Source organism: Numida meleagris, chromosome 12 (genome assembly GCF_002078875.1).
Source record: "Numida meleagris isolate 19003 breed g44 Domestic line chromosome 12, NumMel1.0, whole genome shotgun sequence".
NCBI classification, from domain to species: Eukaryota; Metazoa; Chordata; class Aves; order Galliformes; family Numididae; genus Numida; species Numida meleagris.
In genome coordinates, this window is record NC_034420.1 from 10,337,983 (window position 1) to 10,362,936 (window position 24,954).

General features: G+C 39.8%; 1 protein-coding gene across 9 annotated transcripts in view; it reads left to right on the forward strand.

Annotated features, from left to right (window-relative positions):
• Positions 1 to 24,954, forward strand: part of EBF1 (early B-cell factor 1) — a 268,731-nt gene that overhangs the window by 218,464 nt on the left and 25,313 nt on the right. For all 9 annotated transcript variants that reach the window (XM_021410323.1, XM_021410324.1, XM_021410320.1 and 6 more), the window contains one exon: positions 17,546 to 17,634. In XM_021410323.1, the coding sequence (XP_021265998.1) occupies positions 17,546 to 17,634 (89 nt within the window). The remainder of the gene's footprint in view (positions 1 to 17,545; positions 17,635 to 24,954) is intronic.

Genomic DNA, 24,954 nt, shown 5'->3' on the forward strand with positions numbered 1-24,954 from the left:
TGCAATGTTGCCTCTCTGTTTATCTGCTGACATCTGCTGAGGTATTACACTTGATTGTATGACATAAATAATTTAGCAGCAAGATTTTTAAAAGGAGAACTGATAAAATGTATCTATGTAGGGAAAAAAAATTAGAAGTTTTGCAAGGTAAAACAATAGTTCACTCCTGGAACAGGGCAGTGTTTTAGCTCCCTTAAGGCAAATGTGCATCCTGCACTGATGCTCTGAAGCAGCCCAGTGAGTGCCTTACTGAATCCCTGCAATCACTATCAAGAAACATGAACCGCTCAGGTGAGCAAGCTCAGTCCAGATCAGACCTCTAGCAAATTTCAGTGCACGCTGATCTGTCGAATTGGCACTGGATCCTCAGTTCTCTTGGGTGTGCGGGGTTTGGCCTCTTTCCCCCTTTAATCTGTATGGAGGTGGGGGAGTGAAACGGACACTTCTGATCCAGGAACAGGGGGAAGGGAGGAAAAATGAAAGGGAAATAATCTATGGCTGATTTGGAGGCTGAAGAAAATTGCTTTCTTTAAGACCATGCAGTAAGAAGGACTCTTGAACCATCACTACCAATGCAAGCACAGGTTATGAAGGCCACAGTGTCTCACCACGCACCTCTCTGGCAGTTTTTCCTCCATCAGCGTGTGTTTCTGTGGGCAGTGAGGGCTGAGAAGTGAGCTGCAGTCCTGGGAGGTTACAATCTTTTCATTTGCATGCTTGCAGGCCTATGCTGGCTCAGGAAGGAGAAAACTTGCAATTGTTTTTGTAACCTAAATAACATTTCTAGTCTAGAAACCCCAAGGGAAAAATCATTGTCAAGCTGGCAGGTTACGATGGCATGATGATAAATGAGTGAGGTGTGTGTTCTGGCTCTGTGGGGACATGCAGGGTGAAGAAAACCCTCTTCTCTTAAGCTCTTTGCACCTACAGTCAGGAAGGGACAGTTGCAATCTGCAGATGTGCCCTTGCTGAGTGCTGTCCTCGGGAAGGAGGTACAGCCATTCATTTCTACCCACTGAAAGAATTATTTTCCTGAGGGTCTTGTGAAGTAGCATCCATTTAAGCCATGGCAGTACTTGTGTTCTTTTCTGCCTTTACTGATTACAGCCATTGGACAGACAAAGCTGTGTGTTATGGCTAACACAGGAAATGATTATGACACAGGGTGTTAATAGAGCAGTTAAGAAGTTTCACTGCTGCATATGCCTTTTATAGAAAACAGTTTGAGACTTTCCTGTCATTGGCCAATTGGGGTTTTCTTATGAAAAAAAAAATCCCAGGGATTTGTGTAATAAGGTCTAAAGCAGCATAAAATTCATCACTGCCGTTTTCTCAGATTTCTGCAGTAATCCCCTAACTCTTATCACGCTAGATCTCACAAATTCTGTAAATTTAATCTTTATGGAAGTTTTTTCTTTCTTCAAAGTACCAGTTACAGTGCAAGACTTCTTTTTTTCCAAGGAAAATTGATTTTCTTCACACACAGTTTCTTTGTACTAAAATCATGAAAAATGGTTTTTATTTACTTTATTTGTTAATTTTATTTGCTGCTTCTTTTCTGAAGTTCCACACTTTGCCAACCTTTTTAAAATTTCATGGAATTAGGTTCAAAGAACTGTGATACCCGTGTTCCTTACAATTAGTCTCAACTCCCTGACTAGAAATCATAGAATCATTAAGGTCAGAAAAGACCGCTAAGGTCATCTAGTCCAGAAAGTTTAATGGATTTCCGTTTTCAATTTTGTTCTCCACCAACTCATTGCCATAGCCTTGCTGGCTGATGGGCTTGGTGGGACTTGGGTTGTCTCCCTACACATCCTAAGTGCAGCCGCTTGCTCCTGTGCTGGCAGCACTGGCAGGATTCCCTCTGAACATCTGCTTTATGCTGCTGTTACCTGCTCCAGGGCATCTTCCATCTTGTCTAAAACCTCTGTTGGACCATTGTTGCTGAAGGAAAGCTGGGTAGCCTTTAATTTGATTTAGGATCTTAATGTGTGCATTGTAATTATAGGTATGGGTAAAGTAGGTAAAACCACACACTAATTCAAGTCCCCCATACCTCTTGGGCAAAATAAATATTGGCTCTATCTTTTGTTGTCTTTGATTTTTCCTCTTGTTTTGTTAGTTCCTTGTAAGTGTTTATCCAGGCCTTTCTAATATGGTCTGAACTGGGATACTTTACACAGCACTTTGGCAATCACTGGTACCTTCTGAGGGAGGAAGAGAGATATGTACACAGCATTTTCTTATTAGGAGATTTCCTGCAATGCATGTATGCAGCATTATTTCTTTTAAGCTCTAGTTTGGTAAAACAGAAGGAAAAAGGCTAGAGCAACTGTATTACCTTGTTAACTTGATCAGAGCATACTTAGGTAAAGAATTACACTGTGCTTTTCTCAGTGCGTTGTACTGTTGCCTTTTTTCGGTAATCTTTTCTGCATTTTGTACATTGTTACTCTGATAATGCTGAAAGACAAAGAACAAACTTGTCTCCGTAATTCACTCCAAAGACCATACCATCTCTTTCTATTTTCTCGTTAAAAAACAAATTGTGTGCAATTTGTCGGAAATTGAAACCACATTTTTCACTTGACTTTCCAAAATTAAAATTTATGAGGAAAAAGGAGCAATAAAGCAGTTACAGTCTGGTCATCTATAATTATCTCTGTGGTTGAAGTAGTTTCACATTTAAGGAGAGTGACACCAAAAGTTTATCATGCTTGTGTCATTATCAGAAATTTCACTTCTCGTTTATTATTTCAGGCCACAAGAACTACTGAAACTGATATTGTATCGGTGAAAAAAGACAATTAGGTCATCTATAAAAACAAGATTTTATTCTGAGAAACATGCGGCAATACTTATCTCCATTATTTACTTATATTAGAATATCAGTGTTCCAATAAATTTAACAAATTGTGCTCCTTAGGCTGATCTAACAGAATTCATTGTGAAAAAGTTTTATTTTCCTATAGATCTGTTTCTGTGTATGTGTTTCACATTATTCTTTTCCTTTTACTGTTGTATTTCCCCTCTGCTATATTGCTTGCTCTCTGAGAACAATAGAAGCGACAGTCCAGCGCCAGAAATCTCGACTGCTCCGGTTCTAGAATGTTAGTGGCACTTCCTTTAGTTTTCTCATTTTGCCTCTTTTTGTCTCTGAATTAAAATCAAGCCAAATGATGGATGCCCATTACAATCAATTGTTTCAGACAAGCCACCAAAAGTATTGTAGGATTCATTTACATTTAATCAAATTACACTTTATTTGCAATTCAGGGAAATGAGAACTCTGTAGTAAATCAAATATTTCCTCTCCAAGGGCCCCATTCAGCAGAAAATATCCAGAGTCTTCCAAACTGGTGCCTCAATGTATGTAGCAAAGCTTCCAGTGGGAGGAGAGCTTGTGCTAACAAACTGTCCATTGCTGTGGCTTTTCAGCATTTTTTCAAGGTTCTGGACACCTGATTATTTTTCAGTAGAAATGCAAATCCATGAGCAATGAATAGTTCAGTGAATTTCATCTCGTCAACAATAGACTTGTATCTCTCTTAGTTCCCTTTCACGGACCACCAAGAAACTCTTGCAGGACTTCTGGGGCCCTGGGGGTTTGTATATAGCAGATCTTTCCATGGCAGATCCTGTTATTTTAACATGAAATTAGTGATAGTCACTAAATGTCATTTTTCTGGGCTGTTGCATGTCTCCAGAAGATTTCAAATGAAGAGTGTTAATGCATATTAAAACTTGAAATAGAATAAATTCTACCTGAAGGCAGTCATTCAGTGTTGGCCTCTTGAGGTGAAGTTAGAACATGTGATTTGCTTTGAAATGGGAGGAAATCTTCACTCCTTTCCCATGCAGTTTACTACTGAAAAGTTGTACCCAGAAGGCAACTCTTTTACCCTTGCTCATCACAGCACAGAGTAACAGAACTTTGAATCTTTTTCCTTGCAATTGTTCACGTTGTTAGTCAGCTAAAACTGAGAATTTCAAAGTAGGCATTTGTAACTGAATTTTATGGCATTGAGGCTGCTTGTTCTCCAACTCTGAAATGGAGACCCAATGAAGAACTAATACAAGGGATGTATGATTCCAAACAGTCTGGAAAGAGCTCTGATACTAAGGTGAAAAACGGTTCTGAGGGATTATTTCACTTTTTCTATTGAAAATTAGAATTGCATCTTTGCTGCTGAGGGTAATGCCTTGAAACTTATAGGCACCACCACCATCATAACCTGATTGAAATACCGACGTTTTAATGCTTAAAAAAAATTTGGGCCCAATCAAGTAAAGTGTTCTCTAATCCAGTGGGATTAAAGAGCCTAAGTGATAATAAATAATGTTTTGCATGCTTAGCAGTTAAATGTAATAAATGTCAAACTTGAGTACTTCTTCAAGAGCACTTGAAACTGAATTCTGCTGTCTGAGACTTGCAGCAGCCTTTGGTGGGTCAGTGTCCATCATACATGATTAACTGAAGAAAGATGAATGTTGCCTGTGGAACAGCATGGTAGGCCACAGTCCAACAAACTTTAAAACCAAGTTGGATTAGCCCCATCTTAGTCCCTTTCCACTCATTTAATTTCTGAATATCTGAATGTTGAAAAAGAATTTGTCTAGTTTTGTTCTAGGGGTGCAGGAGATGATGTATTTGGTTTTCTCTTATGTGTGTTTCAGTACTTTTTTTATTTTATACTTGAGACAAACTAACAAAACAGCAGCTTTTGAAGGACTGTCCGTCTGTCACGCTGCTGGTGTGGGCAGTTTGCAGAAGGAAAGGAAACGAAGGAGAATGACAGGTCTGAGTCATCTTGAATTGAGCAGCAGAATCCTGTGGGAATTTGTTGCCTCTTTTCTCTTGCTCATTCACTTTTGTTTTGTGTGACAAAGTTTGGAAGAAAAATGTGGCATTATATCTTTCCTTTCTGTTTGGAGAAAGCATCTACCAGTTCGCAAGACCACATTAAGTATATCGTTGCTTTGTCTTACCCTGTTTTGGCTAGGGTGTATCTGCTCCGTTGCTAATCTATCACTTGTTACAGGTCAGAGGAAGGATTGTCATTTCTGAGCCTCTGTACACATGCACATATAGCATGTGCAGAATTATGTCTAGGAGATGCAGATAACACACTTTTGGCCATACAACCACTTGTGCACACATGTATGTACACGCCACATTTTTATGTGGCTTCTGTTCAGGGAAGATTGTTAGGTCATCTTTAAAGGTGAAAAAAACCCAATTTTTTAAGACAATCAATTATGCAAGCATATTAGTGTTTAATTTGACACAGTCAGCTACAACTTAGATTCATTTTGGATAAGTACTTTTGCCACTGAACGTGCATTGTGTGTTCAATAAGAGAGGAGACCTCAAAGGACAGAAAGCTCAGTAGCAACCAAATAAGCAGACCCTACTCAGGGGTATCTCCTTTCTGGAGAGACATTGAAGGAGTGGTCCATGCACAGAGCTGTCCCCAGCCTCTGTGAGGATAGGCACTGCCAGCCCAGTGACATATGAGACATTTCTCAGTTCAAAACCAAAGTTTTTTGTTCTGAATTTCTTCCCCGTGTTAAGTCAGTTTCTGACAGCTTTGTGTCTTTGCACAGTTGCAAATTGCATTCTGTGCCAAAATAGAGGCACGTCTTTTAAGTGTGCAAAGCTGGGAGACTGCGTTAGTGCATTGCCCTGCACAGACTAATTAACTCTGGCAGCCAGGTGCTTAATACTTTGCTCACTCAGAGCTTTAGTGGGTTTGTCTGTTTAAGTGCGTTCTTGCGTAGTGCTGATGGACCCAGAAGTATATTTATATATATTGCTTACTGCCTGGAAAGCTACAAATCAGTCACTGATAATTAGGCCACTTCCAGCAAGATTAATGTTAAATTCTACCTTTTAGACCAACAATTTGCAAATTGCTAAATTAGATTTTAACATTCAAATACTCTTTTTCACGTGACGCTTGCAACATCTTTGTTTTTGTCACCTGGTGATACTGTTTGTGTTGGTAATGGACTTTAAGGCATATTTGTATGATACGCATTGGTGACAATTTTTAAAGATGATGACAGTTTTCATGAAATCCACTTGAAGCAAGTAGTTTCTACTCAATAACCCATTGTAGTGGGTTTAGGTTTTGTTTTGAATCAGATGGAAGTTATTTTTTTTTTTTTACACGTGGAACTGGGCCATACCATGGCACTCTGAAGGTATTTTATTGATAACTTCAGAGTTGAAATCTGACTTTTCCTATAGGATGCCAGTGATGCAAAGAAAAGTAAGGCATAAACAAGCATTAATGCATGATTTTAAACCTGCATGATCATTTCTGGTCATTGATGGTGTCTTTACATCTTCTGCATAAACTCAGTAGTGACCACCGAAGGTCAGCTCACTCTCCTGTGAATGAAACTTCGTGAGTGTTGATAACAGGACATTTAGTTTCAGTTGGGTTCCGCACTTGCCCACAGCCTTTCACATTTTTTTAAAATATATAAACTATTGGCTTTGTAGTTGAACAGCTGCACCTAGGATACTTTAATTTCCATTCTCGTCTTTGCTGGTTTACCAAGCGTATTCTAGGTGGTAAATTGTGATGGCAGGAGAGAGACAGGATGAGAAGAGAGTGATATAGGCAATTATTTTTACTTCCTTTTCTCTTATGCCTGTGAGGCTCCAGATTAGCAATCTCTCTGTAGATGTGTTCGGAGTCTCCTTAACTAATACTAGTTGGGGGCAGACCTGCAGAATTTGTTGATTTCTCTGTAATTGACTCGCAAGGTGATCTAGCGCTGACAATTTAGCAAGGTCTGCTCAGCCCCAGAGCTCTCATTTGGTCATGAGCCCCTGAAGCACTGGCTCATCGCTGCCAGCACTGCCCCTCCTCTGCCAGAGCTCACATCCCCCCCAGCGCAGTGGAGGAGCAGACCTGCCAGGCACGCTGCTGCGCAAATGGGACACTAATGGTTTGCGGATCTGTAGATGGTTAACTGATCTGTGCATTCAATTAAGATGAGTTTCTCAGTTAACAGGCACCCTGGGAAGAAATGAGTTACTTTCATTTCTGGGATTATGAGCAGTTAATGAAGAAAACATATCAGAATTCTGGCTGTGTTGCATGAGATAACCCTAAAAATGCAGCACAGATTTTCAACTTACTCGTCTAGCAAAACCCTTGCCAGGTGAGAGGGAGAAATCGATGCGTGCCTGAGTTTTCTTGCAGACAGGCTCACAGGGCTGAATGCAAAGTGGTGCTGCATACAAAGTTGAATTTTACTTTATGCTTGTCTTGAGGTCTATCGCTTTGCTTGCTACTTGCCTATTTAAAATTATAATTCAAACCATAATTTAAATAATATTTACCATATTCATTTTGTCAGACTTACAGCATGAGCAGAACATCCGAGAAAGATGGATGTATCAGACTGGAGGCAGAAGCTGGGCTATCTGATGTGTGTATGCAAAATACAAGCTAAGACCCAACCACTAAAAATCAGTGTATTTTCAGAATTGACAAAACTGTGCTGCTTTACACTAGCTGAGGATCTTGGACAAAGTGAATAAGAGATGAGCTTATGCTGAGCCTCGGTGACTAATATATTTAGGAGAAGAAAGGAAAATATTTATATTTTACACTGATATTCTATAGATCTCGCTGAAAAATGGGAAATATGTTTGTAGGAATGGTGCTTTATTTTAGGGATTTCCCTTTGTACTTCTGGCTTCCAGAAGGATGTGGAAGTGTTAGCAAAAGTAGTGAATGACACTACATCAGAGAAAAGAGAAAAGTCAGGAAGGGTTGCTTTCACCTGAGAACATCAGCCATCCATGCTATTTGCTAGCAGGGGTGATTTGTTTGGAATAACAGCATACAGCTGACCCTGCTGCTGCCAGAGCAAATAGGCTGTGTAGAAGGAATCCTACTAAACTTGCAGCCCTGATTTGCAGTCTGTGTTGTTCATTAAGGGGCTGGACTGGAGTTTTGGCACCTGTAAATGAGGAAGGAGGTTTGGGCTCCATGAAAAATAGAGTCCTGCTCTGAGAAAAGCTGCTGGAAAAGGGGAAGCATTATCGAAGGTGAATTTCTTCCAAAGCCTAGAGGATGGGGCAAACTGGGAAGCCCACTTGTTTGAGTTTAACCTCAGAAGATTGCTGCCAGGCAAAAAAAAAAAAAAAAAAAGAGTGGATTTGGTTCAGGCACTACACTGAATACACTTGCCCCTTCTGGCAGGAATTACTATTTTGTTTCCAGTACTGTATCGATCAGGATCATTGCAGTCACGTAAGGTGGGGGGGAAAATAAGTTAGAATTATTGTTACCAGTCTGCTCTACCCTGGCCATTCGCAGATGTGTCATGCCACATTACTCCTTGCTTGTTTACTGACCTGCTCATCAACTCACCTTGCTTAATTAATTAGTTTCAGTTATATTACTTTTACAAATGGATAATTTTCTTTTGACCACCACTCAGTACACCATCTGAATAAACTAAATGAGGCATGTAGGCTACCACTCACAGGAAAAAAAGAAAAAAAGGAGAAGAAAGAAAAGAAAAAGTCATGGTTTGCTGTCATTTGCAAATTACCTGGGAAAGCAGTTAAGGGGCATTTAGTTTGGTTCTGAGGTATGGCTAGTCAGTGCATATAAGGCAAAAGTAATAATGCGTCTTTAAACAAGCTTGAATGAGGCTTCTTTAACTATTGAGTCTAACTCTGAAATCTCCCCCGCTGTGAGCCATAAGTTGCTTGTAGACTTGTTCTAGAGAGTAATAAGTATTGTTGTTTTGCAATTGTGTTGTTGAAATTCAGCTCCACTATGTCTGACAGTATTTATCTAAAATACTTTCCCTGGTGCGTGCTCAAGTTCCAGTAAACCGTGTCTTATTGTGCGACCTTTTCATTTTCCAGTGAAAAGGGATCAGCTCGTCAGATAAAAGCTACAAGCCGGAGTACAGGAAAAATGCGTGCTCAGAAAATCCGAGCATGATTGAAAACAAGATGTGTTAAATCAATGCAGTTTATCGCCTGCCTATTCCTGGCAATTGCTGTTCTAAGCTCATTCTGAGCACACACTAGATGATAAAAGTATAGTGTCACAGTGCTCACTGGGGTGTGAGGGCAGGGAAACATGTTTATCAGACAGACTGGTATGATTTTTTTTATCCTTGATAACAGTTATTGTCAAAATTTTTGTGGGGAAAAAAGCCCAACAACCAGAACATTTACAGAAGCAGGTGATATCACTGCTGCTAAAACCAGAGTACTGAGACCTCTCCAATTACACATTTCTGTTTAAATGTGACAAAATAGCAAACAACAAACCTGTTTTAATTTTAAACAATTTGCTGCATCACCAAGGATACGGCCCAAATGGTCCTCTTGATATTGAGTGAGTTGCCTTATTGCTACTCCACGTGGACAACTCAAAGCCAATGTTCAGAAATAAAGATGTCTGAAAACTCTTGTTTTCTCAAGGGATTTGATCTTAGTTGTAAAGAGGAATTCAAGATTGAAATTAAACTTCACAGGAGGTCAGTCTCTTCTGAATGCCATGCTCACCACACCTAGGCGCAATTCTCCTTTTAGTGGTTCAGGCCTACCTTTTCTTTTCCCTGAATCCCATTTGCAGAGATTTTGGATGCGATTGCTGGTGTTTGTCCAATTTCCTCTATTGAAGATTCTTTTTGCTCTGACCGTAGTGCACTTGAAGTCTACAATTTTGAGAAACAGCCAAATTTAGGCTAAGGTCCTTTATAATAGGAATGCCTTTGGTGCTCAGGCAGGACACTGAATTTTTCATTTTTACATACCCTGGTAATTTTTTTTAATAATTTGAAAAGAAGATAAGAAATAGCAGGGTTAAAAGAAAGACAGACTTTTCAAAGGAGAATGCTTTTACATACCACATGTTACAACAGTGGTTTTCAATAGTGTTGACCTCAAAGGAGTTTGTGGAAGATAGTAAAAAGGAAAAACTTGCATGAAAATGTTAAGGGCATCAGTGTGTATATTGTGGAATGTGAGGAGTCCACGCAAAGGAAAAATGTTGAAAATAAGCGTATTAAGAAATGAAAGAAAAGGTTACACGAGGTGACATCTTCGCATTTCCTGTGGTATGTCTCTGCATCTGTTTCTGAGCCAACAACTCAAAAATAAATGCTGTCTATTTTTTAAATGCTTTTAAGTAGATCCAAATATAGACCTTACAGCTAACCTTTGTCTCCCATTATTTTAAAACTTGGCCTCTATGCATTTTCTTACTTTTGTGTATGGGCACACGTTTATTTGAAAGAAGGAATAATCCATTGAGACTGAGCCATTTTCAGGAAACTTTTTGCTGCATGCTCATGCATTACCAGAATGTGCCTGACATATAGGAAAATATTCACATGTAAATGTTTTTTATAATGACTGCTAAAGATGCATCAATTAACCCAGATGACTAGACAAAGTAACCAACATGCATTAATTTCCTTCTGGCCCTCTGTAGGCATATCCTTAGTGAATTCTAGCAGCCTGCTCTGACGCTGGTGTGCTTAAATTCCACTACCTCAAACTGGATTCTGTTTCATGCTCCCACAAGTCCAAATCTTCCCCGTTAGACAAGAGCTCAGTGCAGTCAGAGGCAGAAGAAACTGTGAAGCTCACAGTGTTTGACTTTTTTTTTTTTCCCTAGCCAGGCTGCAAGTAGCTAAGAGTGAACAGTCAGAGTTGATGTCTTTAGAGAAACCAATGCCTGATCCTTGCTAGACACATCCGGTAATTTCATTCCGCAACTTTCATTAAAAAAAAAAAAAAACAAAAAAACTGGGCTCAAGACATGCATTTCATGCACCTTCAGCACCCCCACTGGCTGCAGAGCGTGGGCCAGGTGGGCAGGCAATGATTCCTCTGGTTCTTAGTTGCTGGAGAAAAATTGTTATCGGGAAGAAAATATCACGCTGTCTATCACATTTGTAATAACTCTGATGAACACAGTAGTGCTGCCTCAAATGCTGGCCTATTGCATCTCTAGTTCAAGTAAAGAACAGTCACTAGGAAAACTTAAGAAATCTGGGTGTCAGGCTTTTTATTTGACTCAGTTCTGCATTTTTCTTATTGCTTGCTATACGTATGTGTTTTCTGTTTGGACATGACATGGCAATAAAGGATGAGGACTACATTCTGAATATTGCTATCTCTATTTCCATTTAAAAATGTGACATCATGCCACAGTTTAGTTTTAAAAATGGAAGTTCTGTGCACAAGAATATGTTAAAGTGAGGGAGTAAAGAGACCAGAAAAGCAAGGAAATTCTGAGTGAGCACTGGAAGGGCCTTTCTAGCTCCAGCCTTTCTGTGCAGGCTCTCGCTGTCCCACTCGCTTCCGTTTTCCATGGCTCGTGGGAATAAACACTCCAGGGAAAGGCAGTGGGAAGGAAACTTTATAAAAAGCAAGACGAATTCACAACAGCAGCAAATGGTTCAAATGCTTGCATGTTTTCATTTAACGGTCTTTAATTAGCAAAGGAACAGTCTTTGCAGGGAGATTTGCTGTACAGACTTTTTTTTTTTTTCATTTGATGATGGGGTTTTGCAGAGTTTTTTTCTTGCTGTCCTTGTAAGGCAGGCAGAGGAGACCACTGAGCATAAGAGTTGTTGGGTAGGGTTTGTTTACAGTGTACTGTGTCCAGGTGTTGAAATGGAGAGATGATGGTAGAGGTTGAAATCTGACTTGCTGGAGTAGAGCCCATGTGTCCAGAAGAACAGAAGTCCTCAGCTGCCCTTGATTTCATTTAAATTTTCTGTTTTCTGTGCCTTCGAGTGTTCTGGCCCACTTTAGTTGCTGGGCACAGACATGTTAAATCTGTTTCCAGCCTTCATTGCCATGACTGTGCTGCAGCTTTTTTGTATGGAGTTTTTCATGGTCTTTGGCTATGAGGTGTTGAGATGTGTCAATTTGTGTGTCTTGGCCACTGCATCAACTTTTATTTATGTACTGGTGAAGACTCTCTCATCAGGCAGGAAAAAAAACACCTGTGTGGAAGACCCTAAAGCCCCATCACTTTGGCATTATACTTAAGGACTTGAAACATCACTAGTTCTCCAATTCTGTCACTGGGCTGCCAAATTAAAAGAAAATGAATTTTTGTACCAACAAAGGTAGAGTCTAAAGAATCTTCTTCCATACTGTACCCACAACCCGAAACCATTACAGCACTACTCTTTCACAGGTCATTCTTACCTCCTTCAAACTGTGCCCTATGATGCCGCTGTCTTCCCGCGAAAACCAGCAACTCTGGTGCACCACAGGAGCAAGTGTTGGGGGACATTTCATTCCTAAATGTAGCCCTTTCTTGGGAGTTTCACTTATATCAGTCAAGACCAGATTTCTCATCTGGAATGGGGACTGACAGACCTGTGGACATAAGGCCAGCTCGTTTGTAACCTTCAATCTTTTCTGTTATTTGAGCCCTTAGAGTCCCTTCTGTCTCCTTGCAGCCTTTTCACTGGAAAAGCAAATGGGAAGTTCATAGGTCTAAGATCTGCTTTCTCATTGGTTTTGGGTCAAACAGAATGAAAAAGAAACAAGGGCTGAAAAATAAAAGGAATAAATGAAACCATGAATGCATGGGAAACAAATTAACTGGATATGGTTTACGTTCTGAAATATTTCCATAATGCTTCTATGTAGTGTGTGTTTATTTTTCTTTGAATAATAATGTTAAAATGTGTCTAATTCAATTACTCTCTGCCTTCACTGAATGAGTTTTCCTCGGTGAAGAGTTCTTCTACACTACCCCAAGCTACGAATTCCATATGATATTTGAACAGGTCCTTCTAATTGCTGATATTAAGTGTCGATCATTCTGCTGTAAGTTGGCAGTGTGGCCAGAGAGAGAAATTCCTCTCTCAGATACATCAGACAGTCATTCAATTAACAACCAAAGCTTTATTGACACAGTAGGAATTCATTATGTGAAATATTAAAAAAAAATAAAAAATCCCTCCACTGACTTTATAAAAAAAAAAAAAGTATTTTTAAGATGTTGAATTATCTACATGTAGTTATTAAAATTATTCATGCAGAATTTGAAGTTATAGTGCAAATATTTTTCTCAAAGGTATAAGCAGCATTTCTGTTGAAAAATAACTTGGGCTTTGAGAAGATGAATATAATGTACGCATCCCTATTTCCATAGATGTGCATTTTCTTGATTAAAAGCCTGAGATTTTAGGAGTTATGGCTTTAGACTTGCTGCATAAAGAGCTTCATGGCTTATTCTGTTAGTGTCTAATCTGAAAGAAAGTTCTTCCTCAAGGGTTTAAGAAGTAATTCATAAAATGGTAAGAATAATAAATATTGTGCCTTAACTCACACACTAGGATAGATAGACAGATTTTGTACACCTGGGTGTAATTTTAGCTAATTCACACAAGAGACAGGCTGAAAGTTTATTGTTTGGAAGGAGAAAAATGGCTTAAATCTTGTATTTGCAAAAATGATTATATTAGCTTAAATGAAAATGCTACCCTATTAATGGCTTCAATAAGCCTTGCATTTGGAGGAGTATTTTAATAAAAAGTTACCTGAAGTTTACTGCAACTTAAAATATGTAAGTGAGGGAGAAGTACTTACTTTGATTTATATGTCTTTTGGAGGTGTAATTATTGGCTTTTTACTCACCTATGTAAAACAATGTACTTTTGTAAATGGATTTCTGGCCACTTTACTCCTTTTTTTTTTCCACGTAAAAAGTAAGCACTGTCAATCAAAGAATTTTAAGGTTTATTTCCTCTTTAGAAATGATTGATAGCCTTTTAGATTTACAAGTTGACAAGTTAAAGGGTTCTATTGGTATAATTATGTACTAAATTCACAGTCTTTCAATTTAAATGTCCTTTTAAAACCGCAAGATTATCATACCTGTATTTTGAAAAGTGGGCCAGTCAGTTTGGGTTGGTATACAAATTGCTTCCATTAGCCTTGGGACCTATTTGAATTTAATACACCTTTTTAAAGTTAGTAGTACTTTCAATAGTACTTTTAAAATTTAGGGTAATGGGAATGCATTTTAAGTACAGTATGTGTTAGCTTGTTTTTAATGTATGGATGTCAAGAACACAAACAGAGAATTTGTAATCCTTATCGATTCTTTTTTTTCTAATCAAGGGAAAAAAAACATTCTTTGAATTAGAGCACTAGGAAGCCTGCCTCACAGTCAGTGAGTGGGGACAGAGACAAAACCTCGCATGGACCTGCTGTCTCACTGAGAGCTGCAATGCCTGGAGATCAGAATATACTTTTTTCTTTGGAGATAGTGACATAGGAACTGGTACGACCTCAGTGCAGAATTTGGGGTTAAATATTTAAACAAGAATCTTTCCCTGAGATATGACTAATTACATCTGACTTGGGATGAGGAACAGAGGGTTGATGTCATGCAATCTGTGGTTCAGGCAGCTAAAGATTTTTTTTTTAATGTATTTATGTTTAAATCTAAGATCGAAAGGGTTGTACAGTTATAGACTAATGAGTGATCTTTAACAACTGCTGTTTAGGACCCACTCCCGCAAGCTGCAGCCTTCCAAACACACACCTTCTTCCCCACAAAGTACACCAAGCTGCAGCTATGTGAAGCAGAAAGTTTTCAGTGTCTCTCAGAGGATGCTTGATGCCTTGTGAGATCGGACCATAAAATTAATTTTTTTTTTGGTCATTTAGTTCAGAAAATACAGGAAATACTCTGTGGATTTCAAATGTGTTGAACGTGTGGGAAGATATGAGAAAATGAGTGCTGTCTCTGGGGGGATTTCAGAACTGGCCTCCATTTATAATACTACAAAATTTAGTAACTACTTTCCTAAAGGATGTAAGGGGAAAGTGCCTGTAAACTAGACTGCATTAGGGAAGAAACACGTACAACAGAACTGTGCAAAAATCTTCTAGCATTCATAGGGCGCTCTGAAAGTAATGCCTCCTATTTCTTTCCATGGGCACTGCAACAGATACAAAGAGAACAATAACACTATTTGATAGTGCAAATTCTCAACTACAAAACACTGCTTTTCAATGCAGTTGCCACTGTTGGCTATGCATTTTCCCAAGGACCGAGCAAGAGGCTGCATGCTCATAGCAACCTGCACCAGCAGAGGTGATCACGGTCACTGTTGCCACTCCTGAAATTCGCCACCCACTGCCTCACTGCCCTCACATCCACCATTTGGTCTCCATAAACATTCAGCAAGTGTTAATGAATGTCAGTGGGTGCAGTTTTTTCTGCATGGTGGAATTTAGTGACATACCTTTGCTTCATATGCACTGCCATGTCAGACACTGTTGTGTCAGACTGCCCCTCTGCTGCCATCTGCCGCAGAGTGGCAGCATGTAATGGGGTATTGGTGGGAAGATTCAACCTCTACTGCCATACCACCAACATCCGCCTCTGATGTTGTGGGTCAACATCATAAAATAGGGGGCATTACTTTCGGAGCAGCATATTTGCAAAAGAAATGTAAATTAGAACAACTAGCCAAAAAAGGAAAATGGCACAATCAGGGGAAAAGCTCCACTCTCGCAACATCCATATGATGACCTGAATATATTAAAAAAAAAAAAAAAAATCGAATTCAGACATTCCTGATCAAGGGAAATGCATTAAAAAATGAGAGAACTAAAGAAGCATCAGGATATTTGGGAAAACTAGTAACTTCTGACAATAGCTCAGAAATCAACATCCTGAAAGATTTCTAGTCTGGTGTTGCCATAATGCTGTAAGAGTCATTTCAGGATACGCTCAGAATGTTTTCTTGTGTTGTTAGAGAAATGGTGAGTTTCTGCCTTACTGTGTGCACGCAAAAATCTGATCCTTTGGTTGCCAGTACAGCTACCCCTGGTAGATGTGTGGTTTGAAAATAGTAATCAAATGGAACAATTTCTTTGAAAACTAGACTATTTTGTGAGATTGTTTGTGGAACACCAATTAATTGAAGGCAAGTCAGGGATGGGATATTACTTTTGTGAGAACAGTATGGTCTGGCTAACATTTTTTCATGTTAAGAGTATGAAAAATGTGCTTTTCTCAAATTGTGTCATGCTAAATGGGACTGATGGAGCTGTGTAACTTGCTGTGGGATAAGCTGCATTGAGCCACATAATGCTTACAGAAAGTGAGGCTGGGAGATAGACCTTGATGCTAAATTTTTTTTGCATGAATCAGATGGCATCATTCAAGTCCCATAATGAAGTTCATAAAAAAAAAAAAACATGGTATAAGGTACAAGATGTATTTGTAATTTCATAGGCAGAGCTTCTGCAAATTTTTTTTGACAATAAGCTAAGACAAAATATGACCTAAAATGACTCAAAAATGAAGGAAAAAACCCACAAAACTCTTCCCACCAAAAAAAAAAAAAATGGATTACAAATTGAAAATCTCCTAGTGGGGAAAAAAACCTCACATTTTTTAATTGAACTAAAAAAAAGATTTGCTAACAAATTGCTGTGGAAAGTTTTGTTGTCTGTTTTGGCCTGGGAGGGTCATGATGCACTGTTGTTCAGAGATACTTGAAAGTGCTTGACTCTTGTTCTTGTTCACCAAAGTACTTAGGAAATTTTAAGCACGTGTTGAAGTCTCACTAACATCTGAGTTTTAAAGTGATCATATGACTGGAAATATAGCTAGAAGGTCATTAAATGCAGTCTTCTGTAATTATAGGCAATTGTACAAAAAACGTAATACGCTCAAATTTGCTTTGCTGAAAGCAAATGAGTTTAAGTACGGGCTTACAGATAAGCATGTGCTTAAAGGCTTGGCACAATCACAGCTTTGGTTAACACAGGCAGGCTTTCTCCTGAAGATTCAAGTGTTTTACCTCCACCCTCTCCCTCCTCCAGTTTACCTCTGTTTTACTGGACAAGGGTGGGGGAAAGTTGAACTAGAAACACAGATGAATTTTTAAAAATCATGAAGTCTTTGTAACGGTTCAGTGCTGCTTGGGTTCTGAGCTGGAATGGAATAGGAGTTATGTCTTCATTTTGATGGGTGAAAAATAAAGCCTCTGCCATGACAAATGTCTGTAGTTCACAACAGAATTGTACATGATCATTGCACGTGGAACGTATAAAATGTGTAATAGAATCTGGAAGAAGAGAGGCTCCCTTAGAGTTACTTCTCTTGTCTTCCCATCACAGAGGACCTCTCTGGTAACATGAAAACAGAAACAACATGAAACATGGAGTGCAAAGCATTTATCAGTTTAATTCCATCATGACTCATCACAACAGAAATAATAATTGCTTTCTGTTTGGTAGGTGTATATACAACATCCCAAATTTTGTAGCGACCTTGTTACTGGCTCACAAGGGGAAGGTCTGCATTGCTGGTTGAACTGAAGCCTCAGAGCCAACCTCACCCCAGGCTTTGTAGTCAGCACTGATTTCAGTAACAGGAGATTATGCTATGGTCCTTGCTTGGTCTGGCAGTGCAGCGCCGATTGTTGCAGTGCAATGGAGCCTGTTTGCTATGCGTTTATCACATCACTGCATTGTTTGTTGTTGTTTCAGCTCTGAACGAACCCACCATTGACTATGGTTTCCAAAGGTTACAGAAGGTTATCCCCCGGCACCCTGGTGACCCTGAACGTTTGCCAAAGGTCAGCACCAAGTTTATTATTTTATTTAATATGGCAAAACTGTTTACTGCATGTTTTTGTTTGAAAGTAACCCCTTTTGAATTTTATGCAAGACTCTCTGTATGTGTAACAGTTCGAGTTCAGTACTCAGCCCAGCAATGCCGGAGGAGAGGCATGACCAATGAAGCCTGGTCAAGCAGTTCTCATTACAAGCTTTGTGAGACTTCTGTGACTCTCTGAGTCACTGCTGACTCAAACGACTCCTGCCTTTCTTAAAATCAAATCCTACTCTGTCTTCTGAATTACCTTATGAAGAGCACGTTTTTGATTGGTGTTTTGGAGCTTGAGCATCTTATTTGTAGCAGAATGATGCTTCTTGGTTTTAGTATCACAATAGTGCCATTATGATTTTGAGTTCACCATTGATAATAGCAGGTAATATGGGTGTTTAGTGAATGTGTCTAGCGCTGCTGTACCAAGTGTTGTTTTAAGATAATAGTAGCGTACTGATTCATTTCAGGATCTCTGAAATAATTAGAGCAATGTGTAGTGAAGTGATTTGGTGTTCATTCACATTAAAATACGTGGGAGATGTTTTGTTGATTTCTTTCAAGTAAAAGCTGGGGAAGAAGTTTGCATGGCTTCCAGTTCTTCTGACTTATACTGTGGACGTGCTGTCTAGGTCTGTGCTCACATCAGTTCCTGCTACCTGTGCTTTCTCAACATCTTGCTTTGGCAGGATGTTGTGAATTCGCTGGAGAAAGTGGAGGTATTTGAAAAAGCACTGATCTTTACTGCAGGTCCAGAGACACTGAGCTGTCACTGTGTGTGACACTGTCTGTGAGCTGCCACCATGCATTGTGTCTGCTCTGCCACAATGGCTGTTCGTGTGTTAGTGCCTGGCAGGCAAATAGGTTGGGTGTGCATGCTGGAAGAGCACTGCCTTCGTGTTACGGAAAGGAAGATGGGAATTTGCAGACCTGAGATGCATAGCAGTGCTTTAGCTGAGAACTCAGGCCAGATTCATCAAATAGTGCACGTTCAGTATAGCCTTTGTAACTGAATAAGTGTCCTGGCTTTTCCTCTATTGCTTCCTAAGTTGTGTGTAGGCTTTCATTAGCAATTGTTGTGGACTCTTATTAGTTAATATTTCTGCAATGTTTCTATGGTGAGAAGAGATCATGAACACTATAAATTACTTTATTTCTTAATAGAAATGAAATTTAACGTGGAATTTTTATTTATTATTTCGCAGTCATGTTAAGTCTTTGCTTAGGAAGGCTGTGGACTGTGGTTTTGGGGTTGTCCTTCCCTCTTATGACCAGTGAAACATGCTGCCCTGGAGAGTTACATTCTTCATTGGCTCTGTTCATCCTCTACAAGCTGTCCCTTTCTCCGACTTTTGGACAGATTTGCAGTAGGACTTTGTAATGCAGCTTTCATAGGTCATCAGATTTCCCTCCAGAGATGCAGCCCTTTCCAAATAAAGAGAGCATCCTTCTGGAGGTGATGTTTCAGGTGTATAATGCCTCTGCCCCCAAAAAGGCACAGAAATTATTCCTTAGAAAATTAGAGACCAGCCTTCATTATGCCCCAGATAGCTGCAAGACCAAAATAAATGCTTCAAATTTTCCCCGAATCCAATATTCCAGCTGATGAGTAGGTGTTTGCAGCTTTTGTTTCTAAATGAGGAAATTCAAGTTAAATAAGACTGAGCAATTCCAGGTTGGGTTATGCATCTGGGTGCTGTAATCCATCACAGATTTCCACAGGTATTGAGCTGCCTTTCAGATGCCCGCAGTACTGAGGGGGTCCCAGAAATGTGGTTGGATTTTTTTTGTTTGGTTGGTTTGGGCTTTTTTTCCTGGTATGGGAAAGCAGCCATGAGGCTGTACACCCTCCTTTTTCCCATTTAGACTAAGACTGTTCCTGCATTAATAACCGTACATTTCTGCTACCTAGTGCCATAAGACATAAAAACATGCAGAAGAAAGCTTCATCTATCTCTGTATCGTGACTCCAACATTTAGCAGATATTTATGGATAGGGTATGAGAAAGAGGGTTAACACTGAGTCATCTGTCCCCTCATATACCTTCTTGGCTTAATGTGTTTGTTCTGAATACATTTGCAAGACAGATTTCCAAGTCTTAAATCAAGAGAAATTGTATTTATGCAGGCAGAAGTACAACTGATGGCCTAAAAGAAAAAGTTACTACTTAAAGGACTGAACAAACTTAGGGAAGAAACTAATATCTATATGCAAGGTTAGAGAGATGAAGAGGACATTTTTTTTTTTGCCTTTGGGTAATTCCTTGCATGCAGGCTCGAAGGTTGGACCTCAAGTGCAAGACTCATTAATATGCCATGCACAGAGGCTGAATGCAGCAGGGGTTAGGGCACATGTTGACTTCAGCATTTGAGGCACTGCTGGTTCAATTCCCAGCATTGCTTGCCGGCTCCAGAATCATAATCAAGGACACAGCGAATCTGTGCTGGGTGAGCAATGCGCAACTCTCTTCTCCATGTCATTAAACCAAGAAGGGCTTTGGCAGAATTCCACTATAGACAATTCTCAGTGGCTACTTAGAAGAGAGTTGGAAGCCATATGGCTTCCACAGTGGAACCACGGGCAGAGAGGGCAAACGTGAGAGAGGCAGAGAGTAAGACAACAGACAGGCTCTCCTCTCTGGTCAGATATTTAAATATCCTTTCCTCCATTTTCCCCATTGTCTTGCCTGTGCATCATCACTTTGTTTGGTGAAAACCGTATACTTTATTTGTTAAATAGATAAAACACACTTCTGTAATTGCTCCTAGGTTTTGTGGCACTTATCCCATTGAAACGTTACTGATGAATTAGAGTAATTTTAAAACAGAAATGGTTACACTGCTCAAGCTCAAAAGGGCATGCAGTCCTTCCCATGGACCAACAAAAGAATTCTGCTGTGTGAGCTATCCCTACGTCAAGAAGAGCTGTTGAGGCCACCAAGTGCATGTAAGCACATGCTTTGCTCCAGACCTTAGAAGTTAGCAGTCATATTTGTGTCAACAGGCATTTCTAAAATCACTGAGGCAATTTTAGAAGTTTGATTGTCGCAGGTCTTCTAGCCATTATTTGCATAACTGCTCAGTGACTGTGCTTGGGATGAACTTTTTTGAAATGTTCCAGGTATCTGCTGGGGGTAGTCAAAGAAGAAAGCCAGATTTTGAATTTTTATTTTTCTCTCCTTGTGCTTCAGTGGCCAAATTCTTGTGGAGAATGTCCTCCCGTAGTCACGAGACAGCTGAAAAGTAGAGATGTATTTAAGGTAGAAACACAATATACAGTTTCTGAAGAAAAGGTAATGGGAACTGATGTTGGCAGCTGGGCTATGGTGTTAACTGTAGACTAGAGTCCTGTCCTTTGTGTAGAGAGCAGATCAGGAAAAGCCACCGGTTTAGGCTTGTCACCAGCAGATATGCCTGCTTGTACACTCACACAGCTACAAACACATGCACCATCAGGAGAAACAAGCAGTACAGGGGTGGTGGGATTAGCACCCAAGCCTGGAGTGAGATCAAGTACCAAGAGTGTGCTGGGTTGTATTGTCTTTCCTTCCTAATACGGACAGGAGGCAGATCAGAGAAAACAAGAGATCTCTTGGGAGAACTTAAAAGAAATACCACAATGCTAATGTTAAGAAATGGTATTGTTGTCCTGAAGGATCAGTCTGCAGAAAGCCTGCCTGTGGAGCGGGGACTAAGCCTGCACGTGTGTGCATTTTCCTTGTCTTCTGCTTCTGCGTATGTGCACACAGATACACACATGTTGTTGGTTCTTGTGTTCATAAGTGCAGTGGAAATCACTAAGAGTTCAGATCACAACAGCATGTTGTGTGTAGTAAAATCTATTTACGTTCATTTATATAACCATCCTACAATCCCTAAAATAAATCCCTGGCAGATACGCTGATATTCTACAACCTTGTTAGAACTCCGCAGCTACAGTTGTAAAAGTTTCAACTGTGAGCTAGATTTGAAACACATTCATCCTAGATGATTTAATATCAATGATTCCTCTTTATATGCAATTTCCTAGAATTTATTTGCCATTTCACCACTCTCACAACTCATCACTTGTATTTAAATTAAGCGCATGATTGCTCTGTGTTCAAGAGGCAAGTCAGAGCATCCATCCACTCTGATCTGATATCCTCTCCCTCCAATGTGCTGCTCAAGTGCACTCTCTAGGAGACCCTTTGTCCCTCCCGAAAGGGGCCTTTTCTTGTTTCTGCACCTTCCTTTTGGCTCCTTTCCTCTGGTTGGTCATTAGATCCCAAGACATATCCTACTCCTCGTTAGGACACTAATGGAAGACAGGTGGTTATTAAGAACCAGTGGCTCACAAATGCAGTTGTCTTTTCCCTCGTGAAATCCCAAAGATTTGCCCTTTATCCATCGTGACATGGGAATTGTTTATATTGCAAACAGAGGTTGGCTCTGAACGTGGGTGGGTTGGCCCAGGCTTGCTAGCCAAGGTTAAAATAGCAATGAAGATAAAGCAACTCAGGTTTGCTGCTTCGGTCAGGCCCAGTGGAAATTCCCAAACTGATCTCCATCTGCTCACCCAAGATATGATGTTTTCATGCTATTTTAACCTAAGCTGATTAATTTGAGCTAAGGAAATGTATCTTTGTTTTTCTTCCACCTAGTGTAAAGAGGGGGTTGTTAGAAAACTTTTATACCAAATATGGGCAGGAAGGGGGAGCATGTGAAGGAGAGCTAATGGAGTTCATTTGTATAGCAAGGAAGACATGAGATGTACATGGTGGCTTCTACACTACGCTGTAAAACTTGTCAGAAAGGAAGACGAGAGTTAAGGTTGATATTATCCTTATCAATTGGATTTTTTTCTTTTCCAAAATATTTGGGCATTTAGTTGGTTGGCGGGGCTAGTACGTTTTGGTTTTCAACTTATCCTGCTGAAAATATTCATGTTTCAAAATTTGGGTTTTGAGTTTCAAAGCTATTGAGAACTAGATGACCAAAATGCCTGCTGCTGCTATGGAAGCGTCCTTCTCATGGGGTGCTGCGTGTCAGGTGAAGGGGCATGTCTGGGAATTGCAAAGCATCCAGAATGAGAGAGAGCAGAGCCGCAGCGCTCGCTGAGGGGCAGAGCCTCGTACCATCGGCTGGCAAGGAGCCCTTTCCTTTGTGAAGGTCAACAGCGTGCATGCACATTTCAGTGAGTTTTCTTTATAAGTGGGTCAGCATTTACTCAGCAAATGATTAGAGCAGATGGTGTAATTTAGAATCTATGACAAAACTTTTAATAGATCAGGGCTAACACGATGACAAGGAGCTCTGTGTTGTTCTACGTTCCTGACTCCTGCTTTGCCTTGGGGTAAAAAAAACATGCCTGGATTGGATTTTCTATACTGCTCATTCCATCTGAGCAGCTCAAACCACTTGTTTGAGCATCCTGTAAGAGCGATCCTCACCTGTCTCTATTCCTGTTTCCTTTATTGTTACTATTTTAAAATACAGCAGTGAATTGATGGGGGCAGGAAGGCACTAAACAGGTAAACACGGTCCCTTCCAGGAGCAGAGCTTTGAAGGAATAAACCGCAGTTTGAAGAAAGTAACAAAGGCTGCATTTGTGTATTTTGCTCTGTGGAGCTGAAAATATCTAGTAAATTGATCCCGTGGGAGTAATAAATACACATTACTTTATCTTGTACTTCATGTCCTATACCCCTGAGCCTTGATAGAACAACACCACTTAATAGACTTAAAAAAAGAGTAATTACAGTCATTGGTTGTGTGATATTTCAGCCCTTCCAGCCCTGCCTGACCTTCTAATTTAGCTCACCGTGTCTAACTAATGCATTTATATTCATCTTTTATGAAGCATGTGCCGTACAAAATTGACTTTGCAGCCTTTAGCAAGCTGTCTTACCAGGTTTAGGATCTGGTTAGTACAGTGCACGGTATAGTGTATGTACATTTACAGCAGAATCCAGCATGCATATGGTTCTGATCAACTATTACTTTTTATTCTTTTGGAAAAAAATAAAGAAATTATTCCACTTCATCCCCCCCTTCCTTTTTTTTTTTTTTAAAGCTTTTATTCATTTCAGCATTATTTACAGCTAAACATGCAGGCAGAAAGATGCAAGCATTTTAAAAATGATTACCACTAATGTTTCTACTTGTCAGAAGTGCTTAAATTTTCCTGCACTTTGTCTAAAAACTTAGCACTTTTACCTTTTAAGAATTACAAATTTATAAGATCTTACTAGGCTGATTTACAAACACACCTGACAGTTTGTGATGAATGATGTTGCAAAATGTACAATATGTTTCTCTGTCATTTCTGTGCATGTATATATTAAGAGGAAGATTAGGAAGAGAGAGAAGCCCCCTCTGAAAGAAACCCATGAGTTAGAGAGCACACAGAAATCTCTCCTGTGTTTCCCCATAACTTCCTGCTCACTTCACTCATCCAGTAGAGCACAATTGTTCTCTGTGCATTTTCTTTCACCATATGGTATCCTCATTACCATACACTAAGGGTCCATATGGGGAACTTGTGAAGTGAACTGTATTCATTTTAACTGCCAGATGAGCAGCCTTTTGCTTTGCAAGCTTAGCTTAAGTCATCTGCTGTCTTTATGTTGTTATGGCAACACAGCACCAATAAAAAATTCTAATCTACTGTAAGCGTCTGGGATCACAGTATTTTAAATGCTTGCCGTAACTGTCCTCTAAGTGAAGATGTTTGTTCTTTGAATATGACAAAGGGTTATTGTCTGCTCCAGCAGGTGGCAGTAAAGAAATTTTCTTCAAAAAAAAAACACCTTTTTTTTCCCCACAAATATAGTTTATTTTTTATCCCTACTCTCCCCTCCATGTTGAGAAGTACAGTTATACACCACAGTCAGTCCTCTGCGTGTTCTGGGCTTTCTGAATGCTCAGAGCAGAATTGCATGCGTGGCGCTTAAGTTGCAACCCGAGAACTAAAGATAGTAAAGTATGAACCTGCAGTGGCAGCTCATGTTCTTTGCTGACAGATACTCAAGTACCACTTCAGCAGGATTCAGAAGCCTTCGTGTCCGTGCAGCTGTTTCTTCTTTGGAGTTGTTCAGTTACATTTCCAACTCCAGATTCAAACACAAAGCTAATTAAGACTATCTTATCATAATGGAAGCAGGCAGCAGCATCCTTAAATATAAATCATTTTCACCTCCGCAGGCCCCATGATACGTTGCATTTCTGTCTCTCTGTCTGTATTGAAAGTGAATGTTTGTAGTCTCAGTTCATCAGTTCACATTAGCCTCATGCTGAATATTTAAACACA